Source organism: Pezoporus wallicus, unplaced genomic scaffold (assembly GCF_028554395.1).
Source record: "Pezoporus wallicus isolate ANWC-B61680 ecotype Strahan unplaced genomic scaffold, APGP_CSIRO_Pwel_v1 contig_8702, whole genome shotgun sequence".
In the NCBI taxonomy this organism is placed as follows: domain Eukaryota; kingdom Metazoa; phylum Chordata; class Aves; order Psittaciformes; family Psittacidae; genus Pezoporus; species Pezoporus wallicus.
In genome coordinates, this window is record NW_026636754.1 from 1,684,393 (window position 1) to 1,708,719 (window position 24,327).

The following is a 24,327-nucleotide window of genomic DNA, read 5'->3' on the forward strand; positions in this document are numbered from 1 at the left end:
AAACTTTCCTCCACAAATTTTCCAAACCCAAGCCTTCAGCCAACACACGATTCAGAGAAATTCATTCCATTCACATTAATCCTGTACGATCATAACTGTTATTTTTATTTTTCGCCTATTTTTATCGCAATTAACATCACGCAAAGTAAGAAAACATCAACACTCTTACTCAACCGGCACCCACCAGCCTGGCCACCATCTTGAATGCGGGCAGCAAGCCGCCATCTTGGGCGAGGCTCTCCTTGCTCCACTCACACACAAGGCCCAGGGGAAGCACCGCGGCCGAAGGCTGATTTATCCGCTGTGCCCTCATCCAAAATGGCCACTGGCGCTTCCGATCCTCTTTAAGGCGGGCGGCGCGCAGGCGCGCCTGAGCTTGCTCTAAAACTGCTTTATGGTTTGGGGCAGCAGCAGGAAGCGGAGCCGTCCGGGTGCTCCATTCAAAGGGCGTCCATGCGGGTGTGCTGCCGCGCGGCCCGGGCAGGTACCGCCGGCGGGGGTGCTGAGGGGGGCGAAGGGGTCCGCCCGCCCCGCCCCGGGGCGGGCTGACGGGTAGCCTGGCTGGTGGGGTCTGTTACAAGGAGATGCGGTAAGGGGGGCTGTGGAGAGCAGCGCTGCATCACCCCAACAGGGAGCCATCGGCTGCCCCCCTGATGTGCTGAGGAGAGCACCGGAGGGGTGGGCTGCGGGAGCGGCTGCCCCCTCGGCCTGGCTGGGATGCGGCTCGTACGGGCGAGCCTCAGCCGAGGGTCCCGGCTTGCCCCTTGCGGGGTTAAGCCCGAGGTTCGCTCTGGATTTGGCAGCACGGTGCAGGCACTGTGAGTACCCGGGGGTGCGGAGACCTGTGAGGGCACGGCTCTCGCTGCGGGGAGGCGGGTGTGGAAAGCCCCGTGCATCGTCCTGACGTGGTGGGTGCTTGTAGGGAAGCTGTCCAGGTACTCGTTTGGGTGCTTTTGCTAAATCAGCATCAATCGGGGGCTCGGAGGAAGTGTGTGGATGTTCGGTTTGGCGTTGAAGAGCAGTGCAGTGTCACACCAAATAAAGTCAAGTGAAGTTAGCAGCCCCCAAATACCTAAAAATACCTAAATACTGTAAAATTGGCTGGTAGAATTTATGCGTTCACTTAAAGGTGCGTTTGTGACTTATTTTAAGTGTAACTTTTCAGAAGGTGCTTTGAACAACCTGCTCTAAGTGGAAGGTGTCCCTCTCCATGGCAGGGGTTGGAACTGGATGAAGTTTAAAGGCCCCTTCCAACCCAAACCAGTCTGGGATTCTATGATTTTTATCCCCTGAGGCACCTTCTGTGCAAGCAGCAGCCTCTGTGAGATGATGCCGTTGACTTTGAGGGGCCAACTTTAAGCCAATATTGGCATTTGCATGATTGCACTTTGCTGAATGAATTTGGGGAAGAGATGTTATATCAACGTTTGCATTAATGGATTTATTTGGCATGTGAATTGTGTTTTAAGTAGGATGTGTTGTTCCTGAAATACTCCCAGATTTCTGCAGTGATTTTATTTGATAACTTGTTGATGGATTTTTAGGTTGCAGGCAGGAGAAGGCTTTGTATGGGCGGAAATATTTTCCAGTATATTGAGATCAACTTCAGGAATCATTTGGTAATTAAAGCCTGATGCTTGGCATCCGGAGGAGATGGAGTGTGTCTTATGTATAAGTGGTTTTTGTCTCTTTCGGTTTCAGATTCTCTCCGATGTGTTGCTATGGGATTAAAATAAAGTCATCTGTGCTTTTTATTTAGCTGAAAAGACTGGGCTAGGTTTGATTTATTAAATGGAAGAAAAAGAAAATCCCCTGGAACTTTATGTCTAAACTAGGCAGTCAGTACAGAGTTGCAGAGTGTCATGTAGGATCTAAGAACAGCAAGGTCACTGAAGGAATAAAATGTTCTTACCCTGGACATCTTTTATAGTCTAGATTAAGACTCGATAAGTCCTGAAAAATGTTGGGAATGGAGTGTTGGAGTCAGCAGTCATTTTGAAGTCTCACTTGTGATTTTTTTTCTGTCCAGCCAGGTTTCATGAGTCAGTCTGGACTGCCGGGAGCATTTTCTGAAGATGTACATGTTGGTTGAAAGCCGCACGAGTTCCTATCTTCATCTGAAGAGGTCCCCTGGCATCCGCTCTTGGTCTCTCTTTGTTGGTAAGACCCTAAGGTTCCTCAGTTTATTTCGGAGCTTGCCGTAAGGGAAGGGGATCATAATAAATTCCTCAAAGAACTTCTAAGAAGAGATGCCTGTCTTTCAGGCATCTTTCTTTCAAGAAGAGGCATCATCACACTTTGAACTTTCCACTAGTGTAGCCACTGAATGAGTCTGTAGTCTTCTCTGCATGGTAGTTTCACTGTGAGAGTTTTTCACTCTGTCATCTGCAGAACCTCAGAGGCTCATGGAGAGAATTTTCAGGCAGTTCTGGAAGATCAGGAAAAGAAAGCTTATTATGTATCATATAGCAGTGTAAATGTGAAGCTTCTGAAGGGGATGCGTACTTACACTGAGAAACATCTAGGCTTCAGAAATGGAAAAACCTGCAGTGCAGCAGTGCTGTGGCTAGATCTTGTGTGTGATTAACAGCACTGCATGTAATAGGAAGTCAGACAGGATGTTGTGAAAGGCGTCTTAAAACACTACTGAAAATGCAGAAAGGAAGATGGACTTAGTACAATGTACTTGGGCTGCACTGAGAGAACTGCTGGGGAAAAGGTGGCATGTTGTGTTTTCCAACAGACCAGAGCTCATTGCAGTAACACTCCAACCTTGTCATTGCTTTCAGTTATGTCATCTTGTCAGACTTGTCACTGAGACAAGATCTTTGCAGTTGCAGCAGCCCTCTGGGGTGCGAGGTACTCTTTCACTGCTTCCTCCTCAGTGGGAGAAAGGAGCTGGCAGCTTCTGACACAGCTTGATCACACGAGTTTTCTTTTGGCTCCACAGAGCACATAGAGGGGAAGAATAAACATTGCAGTGTTGGTCAGCACGCTGAGTTGTACTGCACTCGAGAGGAAGTGTGGTGTAATGGGTAGATGGAAATCCCTCTGATGTGCTGTTCCCAATTCTGTCACCACCTTTTTAATTCTGACCTCAGCCCATGTGCTTTTAATGTGTTGCAGAACAGGAGGTTCAGAGCAAAAAAACCCAAACTGACTCTTTCATATAGTGATGGATGTAGCAATCACATTTGTCCCTATTTTGAGAAGTGATGAATTCATGAATATTCATAATTTTATTGGGGAATTTTAGATGGTTTGAGCTGCTTGTTTGTCCTAACTCTCTCTCCTCTCATCCTAGGAATAGCCTCCATAGGTTTGGCTGCTGCTTATTATAGTGCAGGTAATGGCCTATAATTTTATTTTAAAGAATTGTTTCCTGTTGATCTGTTTTTCATGCTGATGTCTCATCTCTGCAGCTTCTGTCTCGCCTCAGAGGCAGTAGAGGTACCTATTGCATTTTGTGGTGTGAATATTAAAATCCAATACTAACTGTTGCCTGTGTGTGGCTTACCGTACTTCAGTGCTCTATTTCTTTCTCGGTCTCCCTTTCCATTTGCAAGGGTATTTTTAATGATGATATTTAGCACTCTGTGGCATTTTGTACTTTCAGTGTGTTTTGTAAATGTGATTAGCTGGTCCTCACAGCTCTCCTGGGAAGACATATAATGATTGTCTGCCACCATAATGAAATGATTACCTTGCCTTTGGTGGAAGTGCTCTGTTTCTCTGGAAACCGTTAAATCATCACTAGCAGAGATTACTCATACAAACACCTTTAGAGAGGACACACTATTGCTTCACCCTGCACCCCCTGCAAGAGCAGGCTGCACTGAATGCCAGGTATCCTTCTGTTGATGGAATTTGTTCTGCAGGCTGTCCTGTGATTCTTTTGCTCCATCCTGTTGACATCAAAATTTAAAACTTAATAGTGTGTAGGAATATGCTACCAATATAATTAATGTATTATTATTTAAAGAGCAAAGTCCAGTGAAAGCTGCTTGAGATACCAGCTAGATCAGCCTTTTTTAAAGACATTGCAACAAAGGTTTCTGAAACAATACTCAGCAGCGTTCTACTGTCTTCAGTAAAAGCCTGAGTAACCAAATTGTTTAGGCTGCTACATGTTTTATGTCCATGTTTCCAGGACATAAAATGCAGATGTTTGTTTGCCAAGAGGCTTGACTGCTTCCTTTTATGAATAAGCATTTGCCTCTCTTACCCTTGTTGTCTGCAGCACAAATATTTGATGGTTGACAGCAGGTTGAGAGTTTTGTAGATGTCTTTGCTTTTAGAGAAGAGAAAGATGTTTAGTGATGTTACAGCCTTGCCAGCAATACGTGTGCTTGGAGTCTTTGGAAAAATATGAATATATTTTTATCCTGGGAGAGAGCTGTTAAACATTTTACCTTAAAACTAAAGGCACAAATGTTGCATCAGAGAAACCCTTTTTTCTTTTGCTGCATTTAAAGGGAGCATATTGATCTTAAAACTGACTGCTTGAATACCAAAGAAGGACAAAACCCCTAAATTAGTGCATTTTTTTGCATTGTTCAGACAGCTTGGCCTGGAAGCTCTTTTATATGGCTGGGTGTTTCTTTGTGGCAGCGCAGAATCTGGAGCAGTGGGAGGTAAGATGTTGAACTCAGGAAACACGAGGTCGTGCAAGTTTAGAAGCATTTGGCAGATGGTGATTCCAGCAGCTCTGTGCTCTTGCTCTGTTCAAACAGACAAGTTGTGCTTTTGGTTTTGGTGAAACCCTTTGGGGTTGCTATACTAGAATTAGAATTAGAGCAATAATTCTTTCACTACACAAGCATGAACATGAAAAGCTAAAAATAAGAGTTTTTTATAAGGTGAGAGTTGCCGCAAACAGTTTTGTGGCCTTTTCTTCATCTTATGTAGAAGAGACAGAAAAAATAGCACAGTTGGCTGCTAAAACATTATTTTGTGCTTATTTTCTTTCCAGCTAATGACAGAATGACCACTAAATAGGATAGATCTAACCTTCCAGAATACTCAGCTGTTTTCCACTGGGAAGAGAGTGTTTGTGAAGCTGATTTATCTGGTGGTTGATTTGTTGGGAGCTGGACTGAGAGCAATAACCCATCATGTAGGCTTGTCACCTTGCTGACCTGAGTTGTCATTAGAATAAGCAACCCACAGATATGAGGCATCCTTTTTTCATTATCTGTCAGGGATGTTTTAAATCTGGTGTGAACCTGGCCCATATAGCACAACACTGGAATTTTGGTGGACTTAGTCACTATGTTAGTGAAAGGTGTAACTGGAACTTTCATTCACTGGGTGCTTATACTATAGGCCAAATGCGTTCACCAGAAAGCTCATGGAGAAAGAACTCCAAGTTAGTGTTCAAATTTGATTCCAGGCAATGTTCTTATTACATAAGGAACATGTCAGGAGGGGCAATGAAACAAGCTTCAATTTCCTTCTAGAGGTAACACAGGAGATATGCTGAAGTCTGTTAAAACCAAGAGCAAGGCTGTGGTTTTCAGTCTAATTGAGGAATGTCTCTAAAATAGCTATGTACTTTTCTGTTTCCAAGATTATTTTCACATATAGCTGTTACTGTTTTACTTTGAAGCATAGCTGCTGCTGGTGTTTTTTAAGACTATCTTGACTTCTTTATTTTCCATTTTTACAGGAAGCTGTATTTGATAAGAACAAGGGAACTGTCTGCTTAAAAACATTCAATCTTTACAAAAAAATACTGACCTTCTCCAAAGGAGGCCATGAACAAGGTGAGAAAGCAGTATGTGGTAGCAAGTGTGATGAGCAGACAGAAGAAATGCATACATGCCTCTTCAATAAGCTTCTCTGGAGTTCTGTACTCAAATTAGTCATATCTGTTTCCAGATCTGCTTTGTTCATAAGCAGCAGATGTTATCATAAGCCTGTGTGGACCCAAATGCTTTTTCAGGTTAGGGTGCTGAATGCATCCTGTTATTTTAATCCAAGGCTTCCACACTGCTTTCCGTAATAGTCTTAGCCATTCCTTTGGGATGTTAATGTGCAGGTTTGCTTTTCCCTTGGCTAGCCTGCTTTGCAGGTGGGACTGGTGGAAAAACTTAAAATTTGGATCTAGGAATTGAGATTTCTGTCATCTGATCTGGTTTTGATAGCAGACAAATCTTTAGAGATCATATGCAAGCAGGCATGTTATATCCTGCAGGTATAAAATATGCATTTAAAACATCATATTAAGTAGGTTCAGCTTAATGCAGTATCTTCTTTCTCTTGAGCTTCCTGTTGGAGTAACGTATGTTGAAGTCTAATGTGTGTGACTTGGTTGAGTCACTGTGAGACAGGAGCTCCATTGCAAACTGAAGTAAGATCCTCTTCAGTGTCAGATTTTTCTGATCCTACTTGCTAGTCTAAATCAAACCAACTCTCAATATACTTAGAAAACTGGCAAAATTTGCAGTGTCCGTAAGCTGAACTGGCTTTTAAACTAAGAGATGGAAGATAAGAGATGGGGGAAAAAAGGATGTTTAATGTTTCTGAACTTTTCTTTAGGGTATATTTTTCTTTAGGGTATGCTTTTAAGTATATCTCTTCCTGAGAGGTTATTTGGTAATATGTTTCAAGTACCATTAATGTAGGGATGCAGAGATCAGCAGATGCTCTTCGCAGTTAAATATTCCAGTATTTGTTCAGCCTCAGTAAACTGAATGCATATTTACCTGCTCTGTGTAGAAACATGGTTAAACTGCCATCAAAATGGGAAGCATAGGTAATAAACTAATGGTCCCCAGTTCCTGAGAGGCAGTATAGCTTGTTCATTAGGGTCTATACCAGCGGGTATGTGCTGTAGTATCTCCTGATGCTGATACGTGTGATAGCAGCGTTTGTTTTGCCTGAACAGATCAGCAATTGCTTGCTCTTGCAGGACTGCCCTGGTTGTATGAGATCAGAGCAATAGCACTCAAGAGCATGTAGTCCCAGTGGTGCAACTTGCTAGCAGCAGTGCTGAGGACTTACTGTCATGCTGATAGACTATTTTGTTTTCCACATGCGTTTACAGTAGTGGCTGCACTGAATGAGATCCGAGATGTGAACGTGGAAGAGGAGACGGTGCGGTATTTCGGGAAGGGTTACGTCGTTGTGCTCCGCTTTGGCACTGGATTCTCACACCCACTGACTCAGAGCACAGTATTGGGTTGCAGAAGGTGCGCTGGGGACTTTTCTTTAATGAGAATGTGTGAGGTGGGAAGTACCAGTCGCATGGGTCAGTAATTGCCAGCTAATGAGACTCATCTAGCTCAGTTTTCATACTTGCTGATGTGACTTCGCGTTACTCAATTCTAACTTTTTTAAACCCTTTAATGCTTTCAGTTGCAGACTTTTGGGTACCACTGTCTCCCATCAGGAGACTGATTGTATTTAGATATCCAAGATCTCTCTGGTGCTGCATGTCTGCTGCAGCTACCCTCACTACCTCAGCTGTGCAGTTGCAGAGGGGATTAATTCTCTTCAATTCTATTCAGTGTATTTATCAGTTAACATAGAATTAATTTTAAGTATTGATAATAGGAATCTTGCAGCAGCAGCTGTGGGGAAAAGGATTGATTTGTTCTGATATGGAAGTAATGGTGTGGCTTGATATGCTTTCACTATTGAGATTATGTCAGTCATGCTTTATGTCGTATGTTGACTGTCCCTTCAAGCAGTTACTCTCAGGAATTAGCATGCCTGTTCTTGTTTTGTCTACAACACAGTTCCACTAACTTTTACATTGTTTCTTCTATTCCACAGTGATGTGGAAGCCATTGCCAAACTCATTACTAGTTTTCTGGAACTGGACAGAGTAGAGAGCCAAGAAGATCTCTCTCAGAGCAGCGAAACAGAGGCTAGTGATGCAGATGAACCACAGGATACCTATTAATAGTCATCATGAGCTGAAGAAAACAGAGGCTTTTGAACATCTGGAAAATATACTGATTGTTCTTCAGGAAAAAAATCCCTCAGCTTTGACCTGGGCATTTCTCTACATGTGCATTTACAATGGGAGGAATCTGTCTTAGGGGTACCTCATTAGTGCTAAACTGCTTTGAGATCTGCACTCCCAGTACTGCTGTTGGAGAGTCCAAAGCAAATTGTGGTTTATGTGCTCCTTTGCCTTAGTTCCTGCTCATGGACACTGCTGGCTTTTGAGCTCAAACTTGTCTAGGAGTAATTTATTAATGAGTTGGTTTGAAATCATGTATTACTTTCCCACTGATGAAGTTGAGATGCAGATGTAAACTTTGACTTAGTGCAAACATCTGCAGGTACAGTACATGAAGTGTAGAAGAGCTGAATTGTAACTCATAACACAGTGCTGTGAGGTTGATACTGAAATGTTGCAGATGACTGTATGTATTGCTGAATTGGTTTTAGGCAGCTTCATATATGCAGTTAGGTGATGCAGAATAGTGGCACTTTCATAGTCTCTACTACTGACTTGCTATTAGATACCAGTGGAAATTAAAGTCTTAGTGATTGTCTTGGAATTGGAAACATCAGTTTGACCTTATTACATTCTCTTTTCTGCACTTTCCAAGGAGCTGCAAATAGGAAACAAAAAATGATCATGGTGATGTTTCAACATCTTCAGGATGTTGTTGCTTAATCGTGTTTTACTTCTCTTCTGGGTGTAGTCTAGCCCAAGGCAAAATAACCTTTTTCTAAACTTAAACATTTACTATTTTAGCTGTGTATTTAGAAAGGAAGAACACATCTGTTACTTGAGGGAGGGAAGAAACTGATGTGAAACATGATCTACTTAAAATGATACCACTTGAAATGATACCAATTTTTTTTTTATGATAGCTGGGATAGATTTAATGTTTGTTTTGCACCCCTGTTTTGCTCCAGGTGTGTAGTGTCTTCTCTTCTGACCAGCGGTTTCACAAGTAGATAAAATACAAGTCTTCCAAGATACTTTTTGAAGTTAAAGCTACCTCTGTTAGTCCACATTCCTTCAGCATGCTGAAACTGGTGGTACTAAAGTTCACTAGGTTTTATTTAGGAATTGTGGGATCTTAAGACCTGAATTAGAAAATACTTACATGGTTACTTCTAGGAGATCTGAATGAGGTACAAGGTAGCTGTATGGTCTGACTTCATGTTTGGCCTGAGCAAATGTCTTTGGGCAGCAGTTTCTTCAGAGCTTAAAAGAACTGAGTTCTTGTTTCTAAGCACTCTACCTCTATGGAAGAAAAAGCTATGAAAAGTTTTCAGCAGAAGCTGTGTCCTGTCAGCTATAGTTTTATAGTGTTTCAGCTATATCTGAAACCAAGGGCATACTTATCTAACCAAAGAACAGGTGGTACTAAGATTTCATGTCCAGGTACTTAGAGCTAGTATGTCAGCTGTGAGAAAAAGATGCTCTTACTGCCAGTTTGAATGGGTAATAAAAGTGAAACAGGAATTCTCCGTTTAAATCCACTGTGAAATATACCCTATGTATATACATCCTTGCCTTAGAGAGGAGAATGAAATTGGAAATACGGAGCTTTTGAACTACAGTGTAGAATGAGACTGTTGGATTTTATAAGGACTTCCAGTAAGAAATAGTGAAGAAACTAGAGTATTTAATGGCATAATGTAAGCAAAAGGGCTCAACCTGCAGATAACCACTGCTTTGAGCAGGGGCATTTAGAGGGAGTACATTGTAGAGATGTGCAGTGCACTTAAATTCTGAGCCTGCAGATTTGATCATGGATGAAAGTGACAAAACTACCCGCATTTGATTGTGGCTATACTGGGTTTCTTCTGTATTTCCATGAGAGCTAACATTCTATGGAAGATAGAAATCACCACTGTTTTCCAGTTAAAAATTGGCTTTAGAAAGGTATATCTATTGATCTAAACCTGTGCTGCATTGTGTGCCCTGCTGCTGCTGAGCTCTTTTGTGCATCTTGTGTTAGTAATGTATATACTTATGGACTATGCAAAAACTAAAACAGTGTAAGGAAAATTCTGAATCCCTGGAAAGGGGGATGACCTATAGCAAGATAGAACATTGCTTGAAGTACATCTGAGTAGTAAGTTGCGTTTTGAGTTGATGTCCAGTGATCATCTCTGAAGATGTTCTGTAGTGTCCCCCTCACACCTCAGTCCTCTGATTGGTGGTAGGCAGGAGGGGGATGCCTGCTGGCATGCACTGTGTTGAGGAGTATTTTGACTCCTCAGCCTGTCACTTGGCACAGCTGGTGTAATCCTCTCTTCCACTTTGCTGTGGCAGCTCTGTTGCTGTACAAACTGGCAGTTTCAACTGGGAACCCAAGTTCTATACATGAAGGGAGACTGAGTAAAGTCTTCGAATGCTGAAGGTTCTGCCTGTGGGCTGTATGTAGGGCACTGCTGGCTGATGAATGTAACTAGGTGCAGGTTAAGAATGTCTTGTCTTGGTAATTGGATGATGCTTTATGTGTATGTGTATCACAGGCTGATGTGTTTTCTCTTGATCCAGGTTTTGAGCTTCCTGTCTTCAAAAGCCTTGTTTCTTATATTTAGAACAGCCAGATTTTCATGTTTTGCAATAACTCTGTGCATGGAAAATTAACTTGCAAATTGCCATTAATGTGGATTTGGTTACGGCGATGCCTGTGGACTCCTCAAGTTGAAGGAACTGCTGAGAGCAGCAGATGCTAACCCAGAACAAGTTCTTTTCTTACCTCTGTCCACTAGTCCTCTCTGATCTTGCCACTCCACTATTTTGCTGAAGGCTTTTTTGGATGCTTTTCCTCAATTCTCTTGGGCCTAGCAAATAAAAAGGCCCAGTAAACATAGCCTTATGTGTGCCTGGTGTAAGGTGGCTTGTACTAAACGGAATGATGGGAATGACTAGTTTGGATTAGGAAAATTACAAACTCCTAGAAGAGTATTACAGGGATGTATTCACTTTTTGCTTCTCAGGCTGCCTGGTAGCTAGAGCCTGGACAGCTGTAGATCATATGACTTATAAATGACTTGAAAACCTATGTAATGGCCCTTAGGTTAGATCTAAAGCTCTGGCCCATAAAACTTACACTTTCTCTTCTATCCTTTAATATAACTGTATGGGAAGTGCCACTTAGCACATGCTTCACCTTAAGCTTGAAGAGCACATTTGGAGTTTCTTGCATGCATGTGGTCGGGTGGATCATGGCCTTAGCTGTTGCACTGAGCAACAGCTAGGCTGCATGTTATACAGAGGGAAAAGCTGTATTTAAGCTAGAATCTAATATGCTGGTATTTCACAAATTGAGGTATTCCAGTAAGTGGGATCAATTCCTCAGAGGAAATGGAAATATTTATCCTGTATCACTGATATCTGCCTCTCGTGCTGTATTTATGAAGTTACACATACACCAAAAACTAAGCTGCCTTACACAGTAAATCATGCTAGTTCTAACACTGTAGCAGACTGCTGAGAGGCAAAAATGTTAGGAAAATGTTTAGAATACTTCAAAATTGCAGGGCCTTCTATAGTGTCTTTTTATAAAAACCCGTGCATTGAGAAAATCAACTTTGATAATTTTTGTGTCACTGTAGCATTTTAGATTGTTTTTTTATTAAAATGGACTAAAATATTAATGGCTGTCTGAATTACTGCTTGGCACAGATTTACTGAAGGAGACAGTGGCTGGAGGACGGGGTAAAGGAAGCCCAAATACCTAGCTCTTTACTGACTCCGTTTTCACTTTTGCAGCAGTCCAGCTTTCAATTTCATCTAAGCTGATATATCCAACTCTCCACAGGTGAATGTATTTCTATTCCCCTCCTTTAAACCAAACCAACATGCCACATGCAAAAAAAAAAAAAAGGAACTTTCCACAAACTTCTTGAGTATCAAAGGATTTATTAAAGTAAAATAAATTAAGATCTTGTTTAGTTCAAGGTATGTGGCTTTGGTAATTAAGGTTTACATAGCCATTGATTCTATAGCTAAAAATCTGCATATGGACTTAACTCCTGTAGCCGTCATTAAATAAGTTAGATTTGTCTCATGCTGTACTTGTACATCCTGTAGCTAGAGCTGTGGTCTTTAGAATAGATTGTTCCAAGTAGATGTCAATACCTGTGCTTCCAAAATAAGACTTTCAAGAAAGCAATAAATGAAGCAAACAGGAATATTCTGAATACTCATGGTAAAGTAGCATACTTACTTAACTACCAGGCTTTTGAACTGATTTTCCATTGTGGTGATTATCTGAATGCTGTAGTTAAGTCCAGAAAATATATTGCTATACACAAGTTCAACATTAAAGCAGAATGTAACATAACAGCATTTCCCCCTCATATTCAGTAGACTTCAGCCATGCTTCAAGGGTGAATGAGTCTGCAGTCTCTCAGGTGAAATGGATATGTTAAAGTGACTGGGATGGTGCTTTTCTGTGGTGTTGGGATGATGCTTAGCTTTGATGCTTTGGTAAGAAGTTTAGAAGACCAGCATGTTAAGGCAGCTTTCCCTCACAGCCAAGTGTCACCGTCACTGCTGGTAACAAGCTCCTTTTCCAGAGCTCCCTGTTGCTCTGATAGTGCATCTCTTACATCTGCTGTAGCCTCGTGAGCAGATCAACAGCAGTTCCTTGCTCAGACTTCTGCAAAAGGCTGGAGGTCAGTTTCCTGATCTCAAGTTCACCAAAGCTGGATTTAAAACTGATGTTTCATGTATTTCAAAGAATGGAAAAGTCCAAAACAGAATCTGGAACAAATCAACTGCTACATGCTATGGAAGGGCTTGTCATGATGGCATGGTAGGACATTTCAATGCAGCTGAAAGACTGAGTCACAGTACAGAATGTAAGGACCCAGAGCATGTCTGAAGTATCCTAAATCTTGCATTTTGTAGAAACTGTAAAAGGAGAACACATTGGCTACTGACTAGAGTAGAACTCATAGAACTCTTCCAGGTCATTGTTATGTAAGAAAGTCTTACTACTACTAATAGTGGAATTGGAAGAAACTGGGTTTTTCTCCTGCCTTGTAAAAGAGCTAAGTTGTGACTCTTGTGCTCTCTTACGCAAGGGGAGCAAATCTCCTTCACAGGGCAGGTGATTCAAGGCTCAGCAATGCATTAAGACAGGAAAATTAAAACAGAGCTGCAGCCTAATACACTACCAAGTTCTTTGATGCCTTCAGGTCACTTTCATCACAGTTCTTGCTTCAATTCTCAAGATGACAAACTAGCTCAGTGACTAGCTGCTGATCTCCACTAGCTGTGTTTTCCCATGGAGTAAGACAGACTCACTGATGTGTCCCTAATTTTGTGCCTTTATCGCTTCGTCTAAATCATCCACCACTTGCTGCAGCTTCTGGAGGCTGGGGTAGACATTCTCCTCCATCCACTCCTCTACAGTACATTTGTGGAAGACTTGCTCCATGGCTGCTTGGAGGTCTCGCACCACACCATTCCACTTGGAGAGAAGACTAAGCAGGAATCATAAGAGAGAAACAATCACATTTGCAGGTGAGCTCTGCCCCAAGGGAGGCTTGGCTTACTGGGCCTTCTAAAGGGAGTACAGGCCTTAAAATGCCTTAACAGGAAAGGAGCATCTATTACAAGAGCTCAAAGGACTTGACTTTGTGCAGATGCACAAGGTTTGTGTTTTGAGTACCATTAATCTTGGTGCTTCCTGTAAGCAATGACTTTTTCAGTACTGAAATATGAACTCAAAGCATTAGACGCATTTTAAGTCTAACTGAAACTTACTGTGAGACTTGGGAATTTAATTCTGTTTTTTAATCAGGAAGAGTGGATGCAGCTGGGTATTCACCTTACCACAGCAAAAAAAAAGTACTAATTACGTATTCAGCACGAACCAGCATGATGCCTAGGACAAGCTCTGGAAAGCTCATAGTGGAAGGGAGCAAGGTGGAGTGGTCTGGATTTGTTTCCCCTGCCTGGAACCTGGCCCACAGGGAGCTCCTGCATGGAGGTGAGTAACTGCTGTAAGAGGCAGCAGGTCTGTACAGTAGTAACTCCATGGACAAGTTAGAGTTTGTCAGAGACCAATTTTGTTCTTGTATTCAAAATATTTTTTCAGTGGAAGACAAACATGCTTAAAACCGTAACATGAATACTTCATGCTGTTTGGTTTCCACTGATGCTTCTGTAACAGTTCAGAAGGCAAGGACTCAAAACTGTATGTACCTGAATGCCAAAATATGACAGATTTTGTTTCCCCTATAATGCAAAGTCAGTGGTGTTACCTTACTGCATCTGGCTGAAAGTGATGCATTATTATGGGATGGATAATCTTCCTTTTCCTGTGGTAGGGGCTGAACCAGCCTGTGACATACCTGAAAACAGATGTTAGCATGAGCAGGTTTTGACACAGCAGCAATGCACCTGACTGTAGGCTGACAGAGAGGTGACAGGGCTTTAGCTGAACTACTTCTGCATAAGCAGAGACAATGCTTATGGAGTAAGTACACTGAAGTCTTTGTATCAGGGTTGTAAAAGACTGTTCTTGGCAGATAAGAATAACTGATCATGTGTTGCAATTTAAGTTTTATTTCAAGCTCCATTTTTTGTAACCACACCATTAAAAAGAATTTTAACTTTAAATAACAGCTGTAATTCAGGGAAGAACTAGCTTCTTGAGATAAGGCAGCACATACCATTTAGGAGTCCTGCTGAAATACTTCAAATTTGAATCAAAATGCTATGTTCTGCTGAGGTGTCAATACACAGGGATGCAATGCCTGAAACAGAGCTTGATGTTTAAATCACTTTGCTGGAGTTATGCCCTGTCTTGAGAGGATACAGCTCCAACACTCCTGCAGACAGCAGAGAATCGACATAAATCTCATTACCTGTTCCTTTCAAGAAGTTCATCCACTGATGACTTGAGGTAGAAACTAATTTCGGTCACAAGCATGAGGATATTGCTCCCAGGAAAGGTTCCCAGACTTGTGCTGTCCAAAAAAGATCCATGAGTTTCTGAACTCACCACACCATGAGAAGCATCCGAATCCTACAGCTGGAATTTTACCTCATGAAAGTATCAATCTCCAGGTTAGACATTCCCAGGAGCTCTTCCACGTTTTCTTTAACCTTGTCAGAATAACCACCTGGCAGAAGACAGTGGAAATACATAAAGGAGCTTAAATAACCAGAATCTTCATGAAAGGGCTTTTCAGGAGTACTCTACATTGGCTTAGTTCTCCTTGGGTGAAGATGTTTTTTAGAAGGTAAAACAGAGACAGAAGAAGGGGTGGGAGGAGTAAGCTGTGTTTCACACAGTTGCCTCATACTAGGTAAAGCGCTTCCTAGCTATGAGCACTGCGTATTTTTAGTGCCTTAGTTAAAAACCAGAAGTTTGTGGGTTTTTTTAGGTTGAAAATAAGAAATGCAGTTAAGACAAAAGTTCTGTTGGCAACTGCCTGTGAAGAAATCAGAAACTAAAGGAAGTATTTTACTTGATAGTGTACTTCCTAGATGAAACTGGATTAGTTACAATGACTTTTACATGTAAACAAGATCTAAATCTCATTTAGTCTCATTAATCTAATTTATATCTAAAAGCACCTCATTTGTATACCAAAAGTGCTTCAAAGTTCTGAAAGCAATTCAGCTACCTAAATTATTTTTAGTAGGAGCATGAAGAAGTTTGTGACCCTTTGCAGGTGAGAACATAATAAATGATTAGTATACTATGGCTATCTTTAAATAGCTAAGCTAAGAGCTTTCTCTGCTTCCATATCACAGACATGCAACGTCTAATTTATTGTTCATAATGCAGACCATGATCAGATAGTCAAACCACCTCGAAAGATAAGCCTGTGTCAACCTTGGGGCAGTGTCACTTCACCCTTGTGCTAGGCATAAGCTGAGAGAATAAAGTTGCCATTGTACCATTCTTTAGTGTTTGCAGACATACAGCCAAGCATGGAATTGCCACTGGGAGAAGCTCACACAAAACAGAGAAGTGATCATATCTAGATAAGAAAACATTAATTAATTAGGCATTCTATGGTTAGAACACACTAAACAAGTGGGAATTCCTAATATTTCAATCACTAAAATTCTAAGAGCTCTAGAAACATTGATTTCTGTCTCCAAGAAGGAACCTTCTATCTCTGAAACACCAAGTGTTCTTATTTTACTAACAAGAACAGCTCCAAACCAATTTATTTTCTCAAGCCAAATTAGGAATAGAAATTGGAATTCAGCTCTCTGGTATACTTTCAGATCTCCTGACTTGCATAAACCCCTTTTTCTCCTTCACTGCATTAACAAGTTTTTCTCTCTTATGCAACTTCATTCTATTTTAATCCACATTAGATGTTCAGGTATACACCGTGTATTAACTATGCTGTCTATAAGCAGTTTAAGGTGGCACAAAGTACATTCAAGCCTTCAGATTGAATCTGCTGTTGTTGGTGTCTGCCAAAACAATCACTCCTGCTGACTAATGCTGTACTGGTTAGCTGGAACTCTGAGATCCACCCTTTGTAGACAGTGGCTAAGGTCCAGCACTAACCAACAGCAAGGACTGCAGGGTTGCAAAGTTCCCTTCTAAATCCCCAACTTCCTTGGACCTCTTAAGGAGTTTTTGGGTGGAAGTTTGCTTCCAAGTGATCCTTAGAACCATTTAAAAGGATGTTCCTTACCTCTGCCAGCCGGTCAGTGCGATACCTTCGAGGACATCGGCAGGGCTTTTGCTTGCCACTTTCAGCCACTGAAGATGGTTTTTTAAGTGGTGTCCAATAAGGATTAGAGACTGATTCACTCCTGTAGCTCCTTTAAAAGCACTAGCAAACCACACCTTGGAGAAGCCACATCTACGATACTTCTCTATGAGATGCACTGCAGTAAGACACAAAAGAACACTTACAGGACAAGTTTTTCCCTGTTTTCAGCCTTGACTTGTAATGTTCCAGTTAAAGGGGACACAGGGCCAGTTATAACAGGCTTGTCCCACCAAGTTTTGAGCATCAGCAAGGAGGGAGATTTGACATCTTCTCTAAGCAACCTGCTCTGGTGACTGCCCTCCTGGTTTCATGTGCCCGGCTACTATATTCCATTCCCCTGAATTGCTAAATTGGCTGCAATGCTACAAACTGTACGCATGTAATGAGAATGCACATCATCTGACAACTGATTGTTGAAAGAAAATAAATAGTAGCAACTATTAGGAGAAACCAAGCAAGGGCTATGTTTATGATATTAAAGCACCATAATTACTTCTATGCAGCTCAGCAGAGATGTACAAACCTTTGCCTTCCACATCCAGGTCCGCTGCGTAGTCCCAGATCATCGGCTGCACAAGCTGTGGCACCCCAGATTCTGAAAGAAAGAGTTCTTTTAACTGAAAACAGCCAGTTAAAAGCGAGAACTAGGTATGTATTACTGGTGTATCAGCACATGACTGAATGAACTATGGCTTGTCACCAAGACCCTTCAATTACAGCTGAAGTGCCCCTGGCCTTTTATTCAGCCTGGCCGGAATTTGGACATGTGATTTTCATGTGCCAGGGGCCACTAAGTCCTCAGATGTTTTGAAGTCACTAATATGGATCGGCAGTGACAATTCATGGGAGAGCCTCATCATCCCAAACTCATCTCATTCTCAGTCCCTTGCATCTATCTGTATACCTGCTGGTTGAACTAGCCGAGCTACAAACTGTACACAAAAGATTTCAGCTAAATTCAAAGGAAGTATTCAGCCTTTAAGTCAAAGATTATCTGAGCTGTGTTTGCACAGAACTTCACTTTTCAAGATGCCTTTAAAGTACAAGTAAAGATACAGATTTAGTTTCAAATCTTATAATAATCAACCCCTGACTAGTTTTAAACATGAGAAACCAACCCCTAGAGAAACTGCAGTAAACTGCACAGAAACTCAGTATTTTAACTGCATCCCTTTTAGCTTGTTTAGTCTGGTTTTGACTGTGGCAGTAGAGGGCACTTTCCTAGAAGCTGTGCTGCGTTTGTGGAAACTCCATGAATCTCATTTGCATTTTTTGGGATGACTTCCCAATGTTACAGCCATGAACAGGTCAGTCACTGCTGGAGGAGCTGCACAGCTCCTCTGGTATTGTCTAAACCTGTTTAGAGCAGACATGTAAGGTGGCTCTGAAAATGCTGGGACTCCATCTGTGCTGGGACTCCTCACAGTTTAGCAGAAGTTTCCTATTTTTCAAGCAGCAAGACTCATGATGTCAAGTTCTTGGAGCTATCCCACAGTTCTGTATCAGAGTTCCTCATGATGTGCACTGTGATCACATACACTGTCAAAGATGCTTACAGGGTTGCAGCTTCTCTGTGGGAACCAGATGCTGCACATCTAACATGAGCAACAACTAACATGAGCAGATGGTGAGAGGCACAGAAATTTAGACTGAGATCACAAATGCTAATAGTTTTGGGGTTTTTAATGTATAAAGAAAGCAGAATTGATGGCAACCGCTGTGTTTTCATTTGTCACTGTGTATTACCAGCTGCAAAACTAAAGTATATCTGTTGAGACTTACCTACTGTAATGCAGAAAGTCTGTGATGTAGCCAAGACTGAGTGTCTCTTCTCTCTGGTCTGTCACTGTGGCCTATCTCAGCTATTCTCAGATGTGTTGTTTTAACTGGTTGTGTGAGCATTTTCTGTATGCTACAAAACCTGCCTCACCCCATCAATGGCCACACACCTGCCAGCGTCTCCTCACTTATGCCTCGGAGCATGTCATCCCACACGATGGGTGTCACAGTGGGGTAAGATGAGGCCACACAACTCGCTACTGCTTTTATGTGGGATAAGCACAGCTTCTCTGGAGTGTTGTCCTGTTGCTGCAGCCACTGCTTTGACTCCTCTCCTTCGCCGAGGTAGTAGACCTGAAACATGAAGCAAATAATCCTGACTTCGTGTACAGGAATAAGTGGAACAGTTTGCCACAGTATCATGAAATCATACAGCATTCAAAACCTATTGCACAGATGTGACACATTGAGTGCATGTATTTAAAAGCATCTCTCAGTGTTGAAGACACTGCAAGCATTTCTATCAGTCTGCAGGAGACTGCAGCCATGACTAAATGCATCATATAAGGCAATATCCCTATAGAAACTAAAATATTTAAAGAATAATTAATGAATGCTGTGTTTGTCTTTGGGAGTAGCTTCCATCAAACTTAATCAGTTCAAATCTAGCAACCCTTAGGTCCTGAATTACATGAAATGAATCTCTTGTATTGGGGAAAGAGATTTCTCTATGTGAATCTAGAACTGACTTGGAGGCACGTCCAAGAGCAGCCCCAGCATCCTTGTTCTACACACAGAGTGGATTTGGGCCTCTTACGCTGGATAAGCATTTAAACTGCCTGCTGGTTTAGAGCAGGTTTTATGTAAACTATGTTTATTCTACCTAAATAGGGTAGAGATGATGTCCTGTGCTACTGGAATTACTTAAAAAGGCTTTTCTAGACAGGCTTGAGCTGGTGTTTTCCATCCCCAAAATCCTACCCCAATGTCACCACTGAAATGCAGAAGCCCTGGCCCTCACCATCATTCCTGACAAGGAAAGCATTCCTGGCTCAAGACAAGCCCCACCTCATCACATCCGATGTGAAACCATTTTACGTCTCCATGCAGTGCCATGACCTGGTCAATCATGGCTTTGACCAGTGCCCGCGACTCCTCCTTGTGCGGGTTGAGGGCGTTGGGAAAGGCCTTCACCTCCCGGAGATGAGCAAACTCTTTGTGCTTCAGCACAAACTGCAAGAGAAAGGAGAGCTCGGGGAACAACCGCAACGCGCAAGGGACAGCGGCGTCCCCCTGTGCCAGCTGGGCTCTGCTAACACTGGTCCTGCTAAAACCTGGGGCTCGGCTGCCTGTGAGCTCGGGGCACAGCACGACTACAGGCAGGAGGGGCACGGCTGCTGCTTCGGGCTGTCGTGGGGGTCTCTGACCACGAAGCACCCTCCGGGGCGCAGGAAGCAGGGCGGGCAGTGCAGCATCACCCAGCCCAGTGCCCGCAGCGCCGGATGGCTGCAACGCAGGCAGTGATGGTGACTCCCCAGCAAAGCCCCCTCCCTCCGCCATCACCCTGCTCAGCCAGCCCCGCGCTCCCAGGGCTCTCAACCGCGCTGCCGGGGCCGGCGCTCACCTCCATGTGCCCGAAGGTCTGCACCAGCGGCACCACCTCCAGCCCCTGCGCCCTCGCCTGGCTCAGCACGGCCCGCACCTCCCCAGGGCTGCGGGAAGAGCGGGAGGTCAGGGCAGGGCCCGCGGTCGGGACCAGGATCGGGGCCTGCCCGTCGGTACCTGTATGCGTGCGGCGCCCGCAGCGGCCCCAGCGGCCCCGTGTACGGGAAGGTGTCCTCGTACTCCAGCAGCAGCCCGGTGGCGCCCAGGGCGCGAAGCAGCGGCAGCACCTGAGGGGCAGGAGGGGACAGCGGTGGGTGGTGCCGGGCCGGGCTCCCCCGAGCCCCACCGCCGGCTCCCCGCCTCACCTCCGCCAGGTACCCTGCGCGGGGAGCGGCGCCCTTCATGTCCAGGTGCACCAGGCGCCCCGGCCCCGGCCCGCCCGCCGCCATGCCCGCCGCATGCCGCCGCTCCGCCCTCGATTGCTCCGGACTGCGCGTTGGACGCCGCACAGCCGGTCCGCATCGATTGCTTTGGCCTGCCGTCGGCGCCGCGGTACGCTGGTACAAAGCCCTCGGCCGCGGCTGTCTGTCCCGGCTCCGGTGTCCCGGCCCTGTCCGGTCGCTGCCTCGCTGTGGGCCCCTCCGCCGCTCCTCGTATTCTGGTGTCCGCTTGTCTGAGACGCTGCTGCTCGGCGGCCGATTGCTTTCCCCTGGCAGGCGGGGGAGTGCCGAGCGCATCGCTCCGTGCCGACGGGCGCGATGGCTCCGCAGCGGCGGGCGGCGCCGCGGGGTCCCGAGAGCGGCGGGACGGTGGCGGGGCAGGGCCGCGGGGGCCGCCGCAGCAGGTACCGACGAGACCCACCGCGTGTCTGCGGCGGGCAGCTGCCACCTGCACGGGAGCGGCAGCGCGCGGGGCCGGCGGCTGAGGGGAGCGGCCTGTGGCAGGGCCGCCGGCCCCTGCGGCAGGGCGGCTGTAGGCTTTGGGCGCGCCGGGCGGGTGGTTGGGAACGTCTGTGTGCGCTCGGGGTGCCGGGTCAGCCGGGTGTCGGTACTCCCCTGCCATGGAGGCCTGGAGTCAGCCAGGTTGGAAAAGCGCTTTAAGCTCATCCAGTCCAGCCGTTCCCCAGCCCTGCCAAGGCCACCCCTAATCCGTGGCACTGAGACTTCGTCTCCGCGTTGTGTGAGCGCTTGCAGGGGCGGTGACTGCAGCCCTGCCCTGTTCCAATGCCTGAGCACCCTCTGGGGAAGGAATTGTTCCTCAGCTCCATCCAAACCTGCCCTGGTGCAGCTTGAGGCCGTTTCCTCTTGTCCCACCCCTTGTTCCCTGGGAGCAGAGCCCAGCCCCTCCTGGCTCCATCCTCCTGTCAGGCAGTTGTAGGGAGCCATCAGGTCCCCCCTGAGCCTTCTCTTCTCCATCTGAACCCCCCAGGTCCCTCAGCCCTTCCCCATCACACTTGTGCTCCAGGCCCTGAACCAGCTCCATTCCCTTCTCTGGCCCTGCTCCAGCACTTCAATGCCTCTCTTGTAGTGAGGGGCCCAGAGCTGAACACGGGATTCAAAGTGCGGCCTCCCCAGGGCTGAATACAGGGATCTGGTAGTGGGTGGCTGGAGTGGTCCATCACAGGCTCTGGAGTGGGTCTGTTAATTACATGGAGCTTGTTTGCCTCCCCAGTGCCAAGAGGAGCCGAGGCCAGCAGGAGTCACGGTGGAGGTGGCTGAGGGCATTGTTCCTCCTTGCCTCTGCCGCCATCAGTGCCCTCCTGAGCTGGAGGTACCTGGGTGCTGAGGATGGAGTCACTGAGGTGCTGGCCCATCGCAGAGAGACCCTGCAGGACAAGTTCATCGAGATCCCCTGCTCCGAGGACTACGACAGCCACAAGAGATTTGAAGGTATTTGGACAGGACTGTCTGAAGTGGGATGAAGCAGTTTCCAGAGGACGTTAGCTGCTGATTGACGTCTGTTAAAACATATTAACAGCGTAAACCCCCCTCTGTTCCTGCCAGATACCTGCTTGCTGTGTGTATTGTTTAGATCCCTAAGCGTTCAGGCCTCTTGGGCCATCCCAGGACTTGTTGCTTCTGAGGTTTTTCTGTTGTTCCTGTGTAATTCTCTTCTGAAAATGCTTTGCTTGGGTTCTATGAAACAAATCTTTTGCTCAATCTGCTTCTAGTGTCTTTTCATACTCTCTTGATTCCTGTAATAGGTCTGTGGATGAGTTTGTGAGCAAATGCCATAGAGATTATGGAATAGAACTGATTTAGGCTATTGTCTGTGCTGCTGTCATGGGGTAGTGGCACAAATGCCAGCTTCTAATACACTTGTTTTGAGATACGTAACGGTGTAGTAGGTTTTGATGCTGCCTGCAAAGTGCTTCTCTATCTTTCAGCTGAGCCTGTTTTCTGTCAATTTGGTATTTATATTCTCTGGCACTTATTTCTTTAGAGTGTTGATATTGGATCTTTGAGAGGGATGCAAGGGTTTCATCTTCTCTGATGAAGAGCAGTGGGAGTCTAGGTTGCATTTTGCACAGTTGAGCTAAGCTGATGCTCTCTCTCAAGAGGAACAAATGTGTTCTCTATTCTTGTGATGTTATGGGGAGCAAGCTGTGCAAATACGAACTGCAGAGTGAAGTGTGACCTCTGTTGGCTTCGTTTGGGAACGATTGACATGGCTGGTGTCAACCTTACAGTAGCAAAAGCACATCGTCTTGTGAGAGTTTTTGTTCTGGCTTTCTAATTAGATGTTTGCTTGTTACTGCGTATTAACTAATGTAAAAACCTCTACTAAAACCCAAATCGCATGTGTTCCCTTCTACTATGCTTTCAGAAAGAGATCAGTGATATTAGAAACGTGTGAGCATCTGTTTGAAGTAATTAATTGAAGCCGTGATAAACTTTGCTCTCGTTTTTCGGTTCTCGTCTCCTGCTCGGTGCCCAGAAGAGGGCGGTGGTGAGCTGCTGAGCCTCCTGTTCTGCCAGAGCTCAGCTGTTTGCTCCACGTCTGTTGCTGACAGCTTAGTGGGGCAGTAAATGTGGATTACGGCTTATCTGCCAAACCGGATTCAGCCCCGGAGTTTTAGTCACTGTGGAAATAACTTCCTCTCACTCAATAGCTTTTCATTCTCTGTCTTTACATCCACAGCTGGTGGCTCTTTATCAGAAGGAGGCACATTCCTGTCACCACTTGGTGTCTGATGCTCAGCTGTGAAGTTTCCACAGTTAAGATGAGCTTTTTATTTATGCACCTGTCCCTGCTTCAAACTGAACTGCTACAACTGAGCTTCTAGTGCGCTTCAAATGATATGATAGTTGGTGTCACAGAGCAGTGGGTTTATTTCCATAGCACTGCCTGCCAGTAGACATGCTTCATTACAGGACAAAGTGTAATTTTTGAGAGGACAAGCACTGAACTTATTTGCAGAAGGTGTTCTGTAAGCACAGTCTCATCTGCATTCTGAGCCCTGTGATCAGATCTTGGCCTTTTCTGCAGTTTTGAGACATGGTTAACTACTTAAACCTACTGTGGCAATTAGTGTGTCTGATGCAACTCCTGTGTAGTCTCTTGATTTATTGTGTCAGTGTGCGAAGCATCCATGATCACTGCCCAGGAGACAGTCTCTTTTCCAGAGACTAGATCAGTGGATGTGGAAAGCAGAGAAGTCTGTGAGCAGTGGAAGAAAAGGTTTAGCATCTGGACTGTTGGTGTGGTTATGGGGATGGCATCTGATAAATCTTTGCCCCCCTTCATATCCTGCTTTGAAGTGGACAGCATTAGGGGAACATGATGATGAGGCTTTTTACTCCTGTGAATCATCCTGGCAGCATGTGTTTCTTGGCCGAGTGCCACTTTAAGTAGAAGACAAGGCTGCATTTAAGGCACTTGGACCCCTGTGTTACATTCTATTTCCTGTGTACTGAACAGGAGACAGATGGCTGAGGCAGTCACAGCTTCCAGCACCCAATTAAACTTGGATGCATGCAAAAATAACAGCCGGAGAGGGACCAATGTGGGTTCCTAGAACTAAAAAAACCCTTCCCAAACATTTTGTTGGTAAACATAAGATCCACTCAAAGATTTGTGATTTAGCTCAGTCACAAATCACATAACGTACTCCACACTCTACCCGATGTTCTGTTGGGTATAAAGATGTCACAGTGTTATGAAGCTCAGTTTGGATATCAGCAGTTTACTTTTTTATAGTGAAATGTCACTGGGTGATAGGAATGAATTACCTGTGTCGTAACCCACTTG

The 24,327-nt window shown here is 44.6% G+C and overlaps 3 protein-coding genes and 1 long non-coding RNA gene across 6 annotated transcripts in view; 2 read left to right on the forward strand and 2 right to left on the reverse strand.

Moving 5' to 3' along the window:
• The window catches only part of LOC130595062 (uncharacterized), a 73,337-nt gene that overhangs the window by 40,148 nt on the left and 8,862 nt on the right, over positions 1-24,327 (reverse strand). The window lies entirely within an intron of this gene.
• On the forward strand, positions 389-8,510 carry LOC130595058 (cytochrome b-245 chaperone 1). 3 transcript variants are annotated; one of them, XM_057401422.1, is made up of 7 exons: positions 389-484; positions 2,030-2,160; positions 3,305-3,346; positions 4,561-4,634; positions 5,669-5,765; positions 7,049-7,193; positions 7,780-8,510. In XM_057401422.1, the coding sequence occupies exons 2-7, from the start codon at positions 2,076-2,078 to the stop codon at positions 7,907-7,909; spliced, it is 573 nt and encodes a 190-aa protein (XP_057257405.1). In that variant the 5' UTR covers positions 389-484; positions 2,030-2,075; the 3' UTR covers positions 7,910-8,510. The 3 variants fall into 3 exon arrangements, with proteins under 3 accessions (XP_057257405.1, XP_057257406.1, XP_057257407.1); XM_057401423.1 differs by having other exon boundaries at positions 2,034-2,160; XM_057401424.1 differs by lacking the exons at positions 389-484; positions 3,305-3,346.
• Positions 11,832-20,573, reverse strand: HEXD (hexosaminidase D). The gene is made up of 12 exons (XM_057401402.1): positions 20,442-20,573; positions 20,254-20,363; positions 20,096-20,183; positions 19,540-19,704; positions 18,642-18,825; positions 17,216-17,287; positions 16,612-16,807; positions 15,854-15,936; positions 14,991-15,069; positions 14,812-14,913; positions 14,206-14,295; positions 11,832-13,422 (listed from the first exon to the last, which is right to left on the reverse strand). Exons 1-12 carry the CDS (start codon positions 20,523-20,525, stop codon positions 13,254-13,256), a joined length of 1,422 nt encoding a protein of 473 aa, XP_057257385.1. The 5' UTR covers positions 20,526-20,573; the 3' UTR covers positions 11,832-13,253.
• Positions 20,820-24,327, forward strand: part of OGFOD3 (2-oxoglutarate and iron dependent oxygenase domain containing 3) — a 38,488-nt gene continuing 34,980 nt past the window's right edge. Inside the window, exons 1-2 of the mRNA XM_057401426.1 lie at positions 20,820-20,920; positions 21,748-21,965. Coding sequence (XP_057257409.1) covers positions 20,835-20,920; positions 21,748-21,965 — 304 coding nt within the window. The 5' untranslated portion in view covers positions 20,820-20,834. The remainder of the gene's footprint in view (positions 20,921-21,747; positions 21,966-24,327) is intronic.

Bases quoted from the DNA above. Each gene is read 5' to 3' on its own strand.
- HEXD (XM_057401402.1), bottom strand. From the start codon at position 20,525: ATGGCGGCGGGCGGGCCGGGGCCGGGGCGCCTGGTGCACCTGGACATG. The intron at 19,705-20,095 runs GTGAGCGCCGGC...TTTCTCTTGCAG, and splicing joins AGACCTTCGGGCACATGGAG to TTTGTGCTGAAGCACAAAGA. The intron at 15,070-15,853 runs GTACAATGGCAA...GTCTTCTGCCAG, and splicing joins TCTGCAAACACTAAAGAATG to GTGGTTATTCTGACAAGGTT.
- LOC130595058 (XM_057401422.1), top strand. From the start codon at position 2,076: ATGTACATGTTGGTTGAAAGCCGCACGAGTTCCTATCTTCATCTGAAG. The intron at 5,766-7,048 runs GTGAGAAAGCAG...ATGCGTTTACAG, and splicing joins CAAAGGAGGCCATGAACAAG to TAGTGGCTGCACTGAATGAG. The intron at 7,194-7,779 runs GTGCGCTGGGGA...TCTATTCCACAG, and splicing joins ACAGTATTGGGTTGCAGAAG to TGATGTGGAAGCCATTGCCA.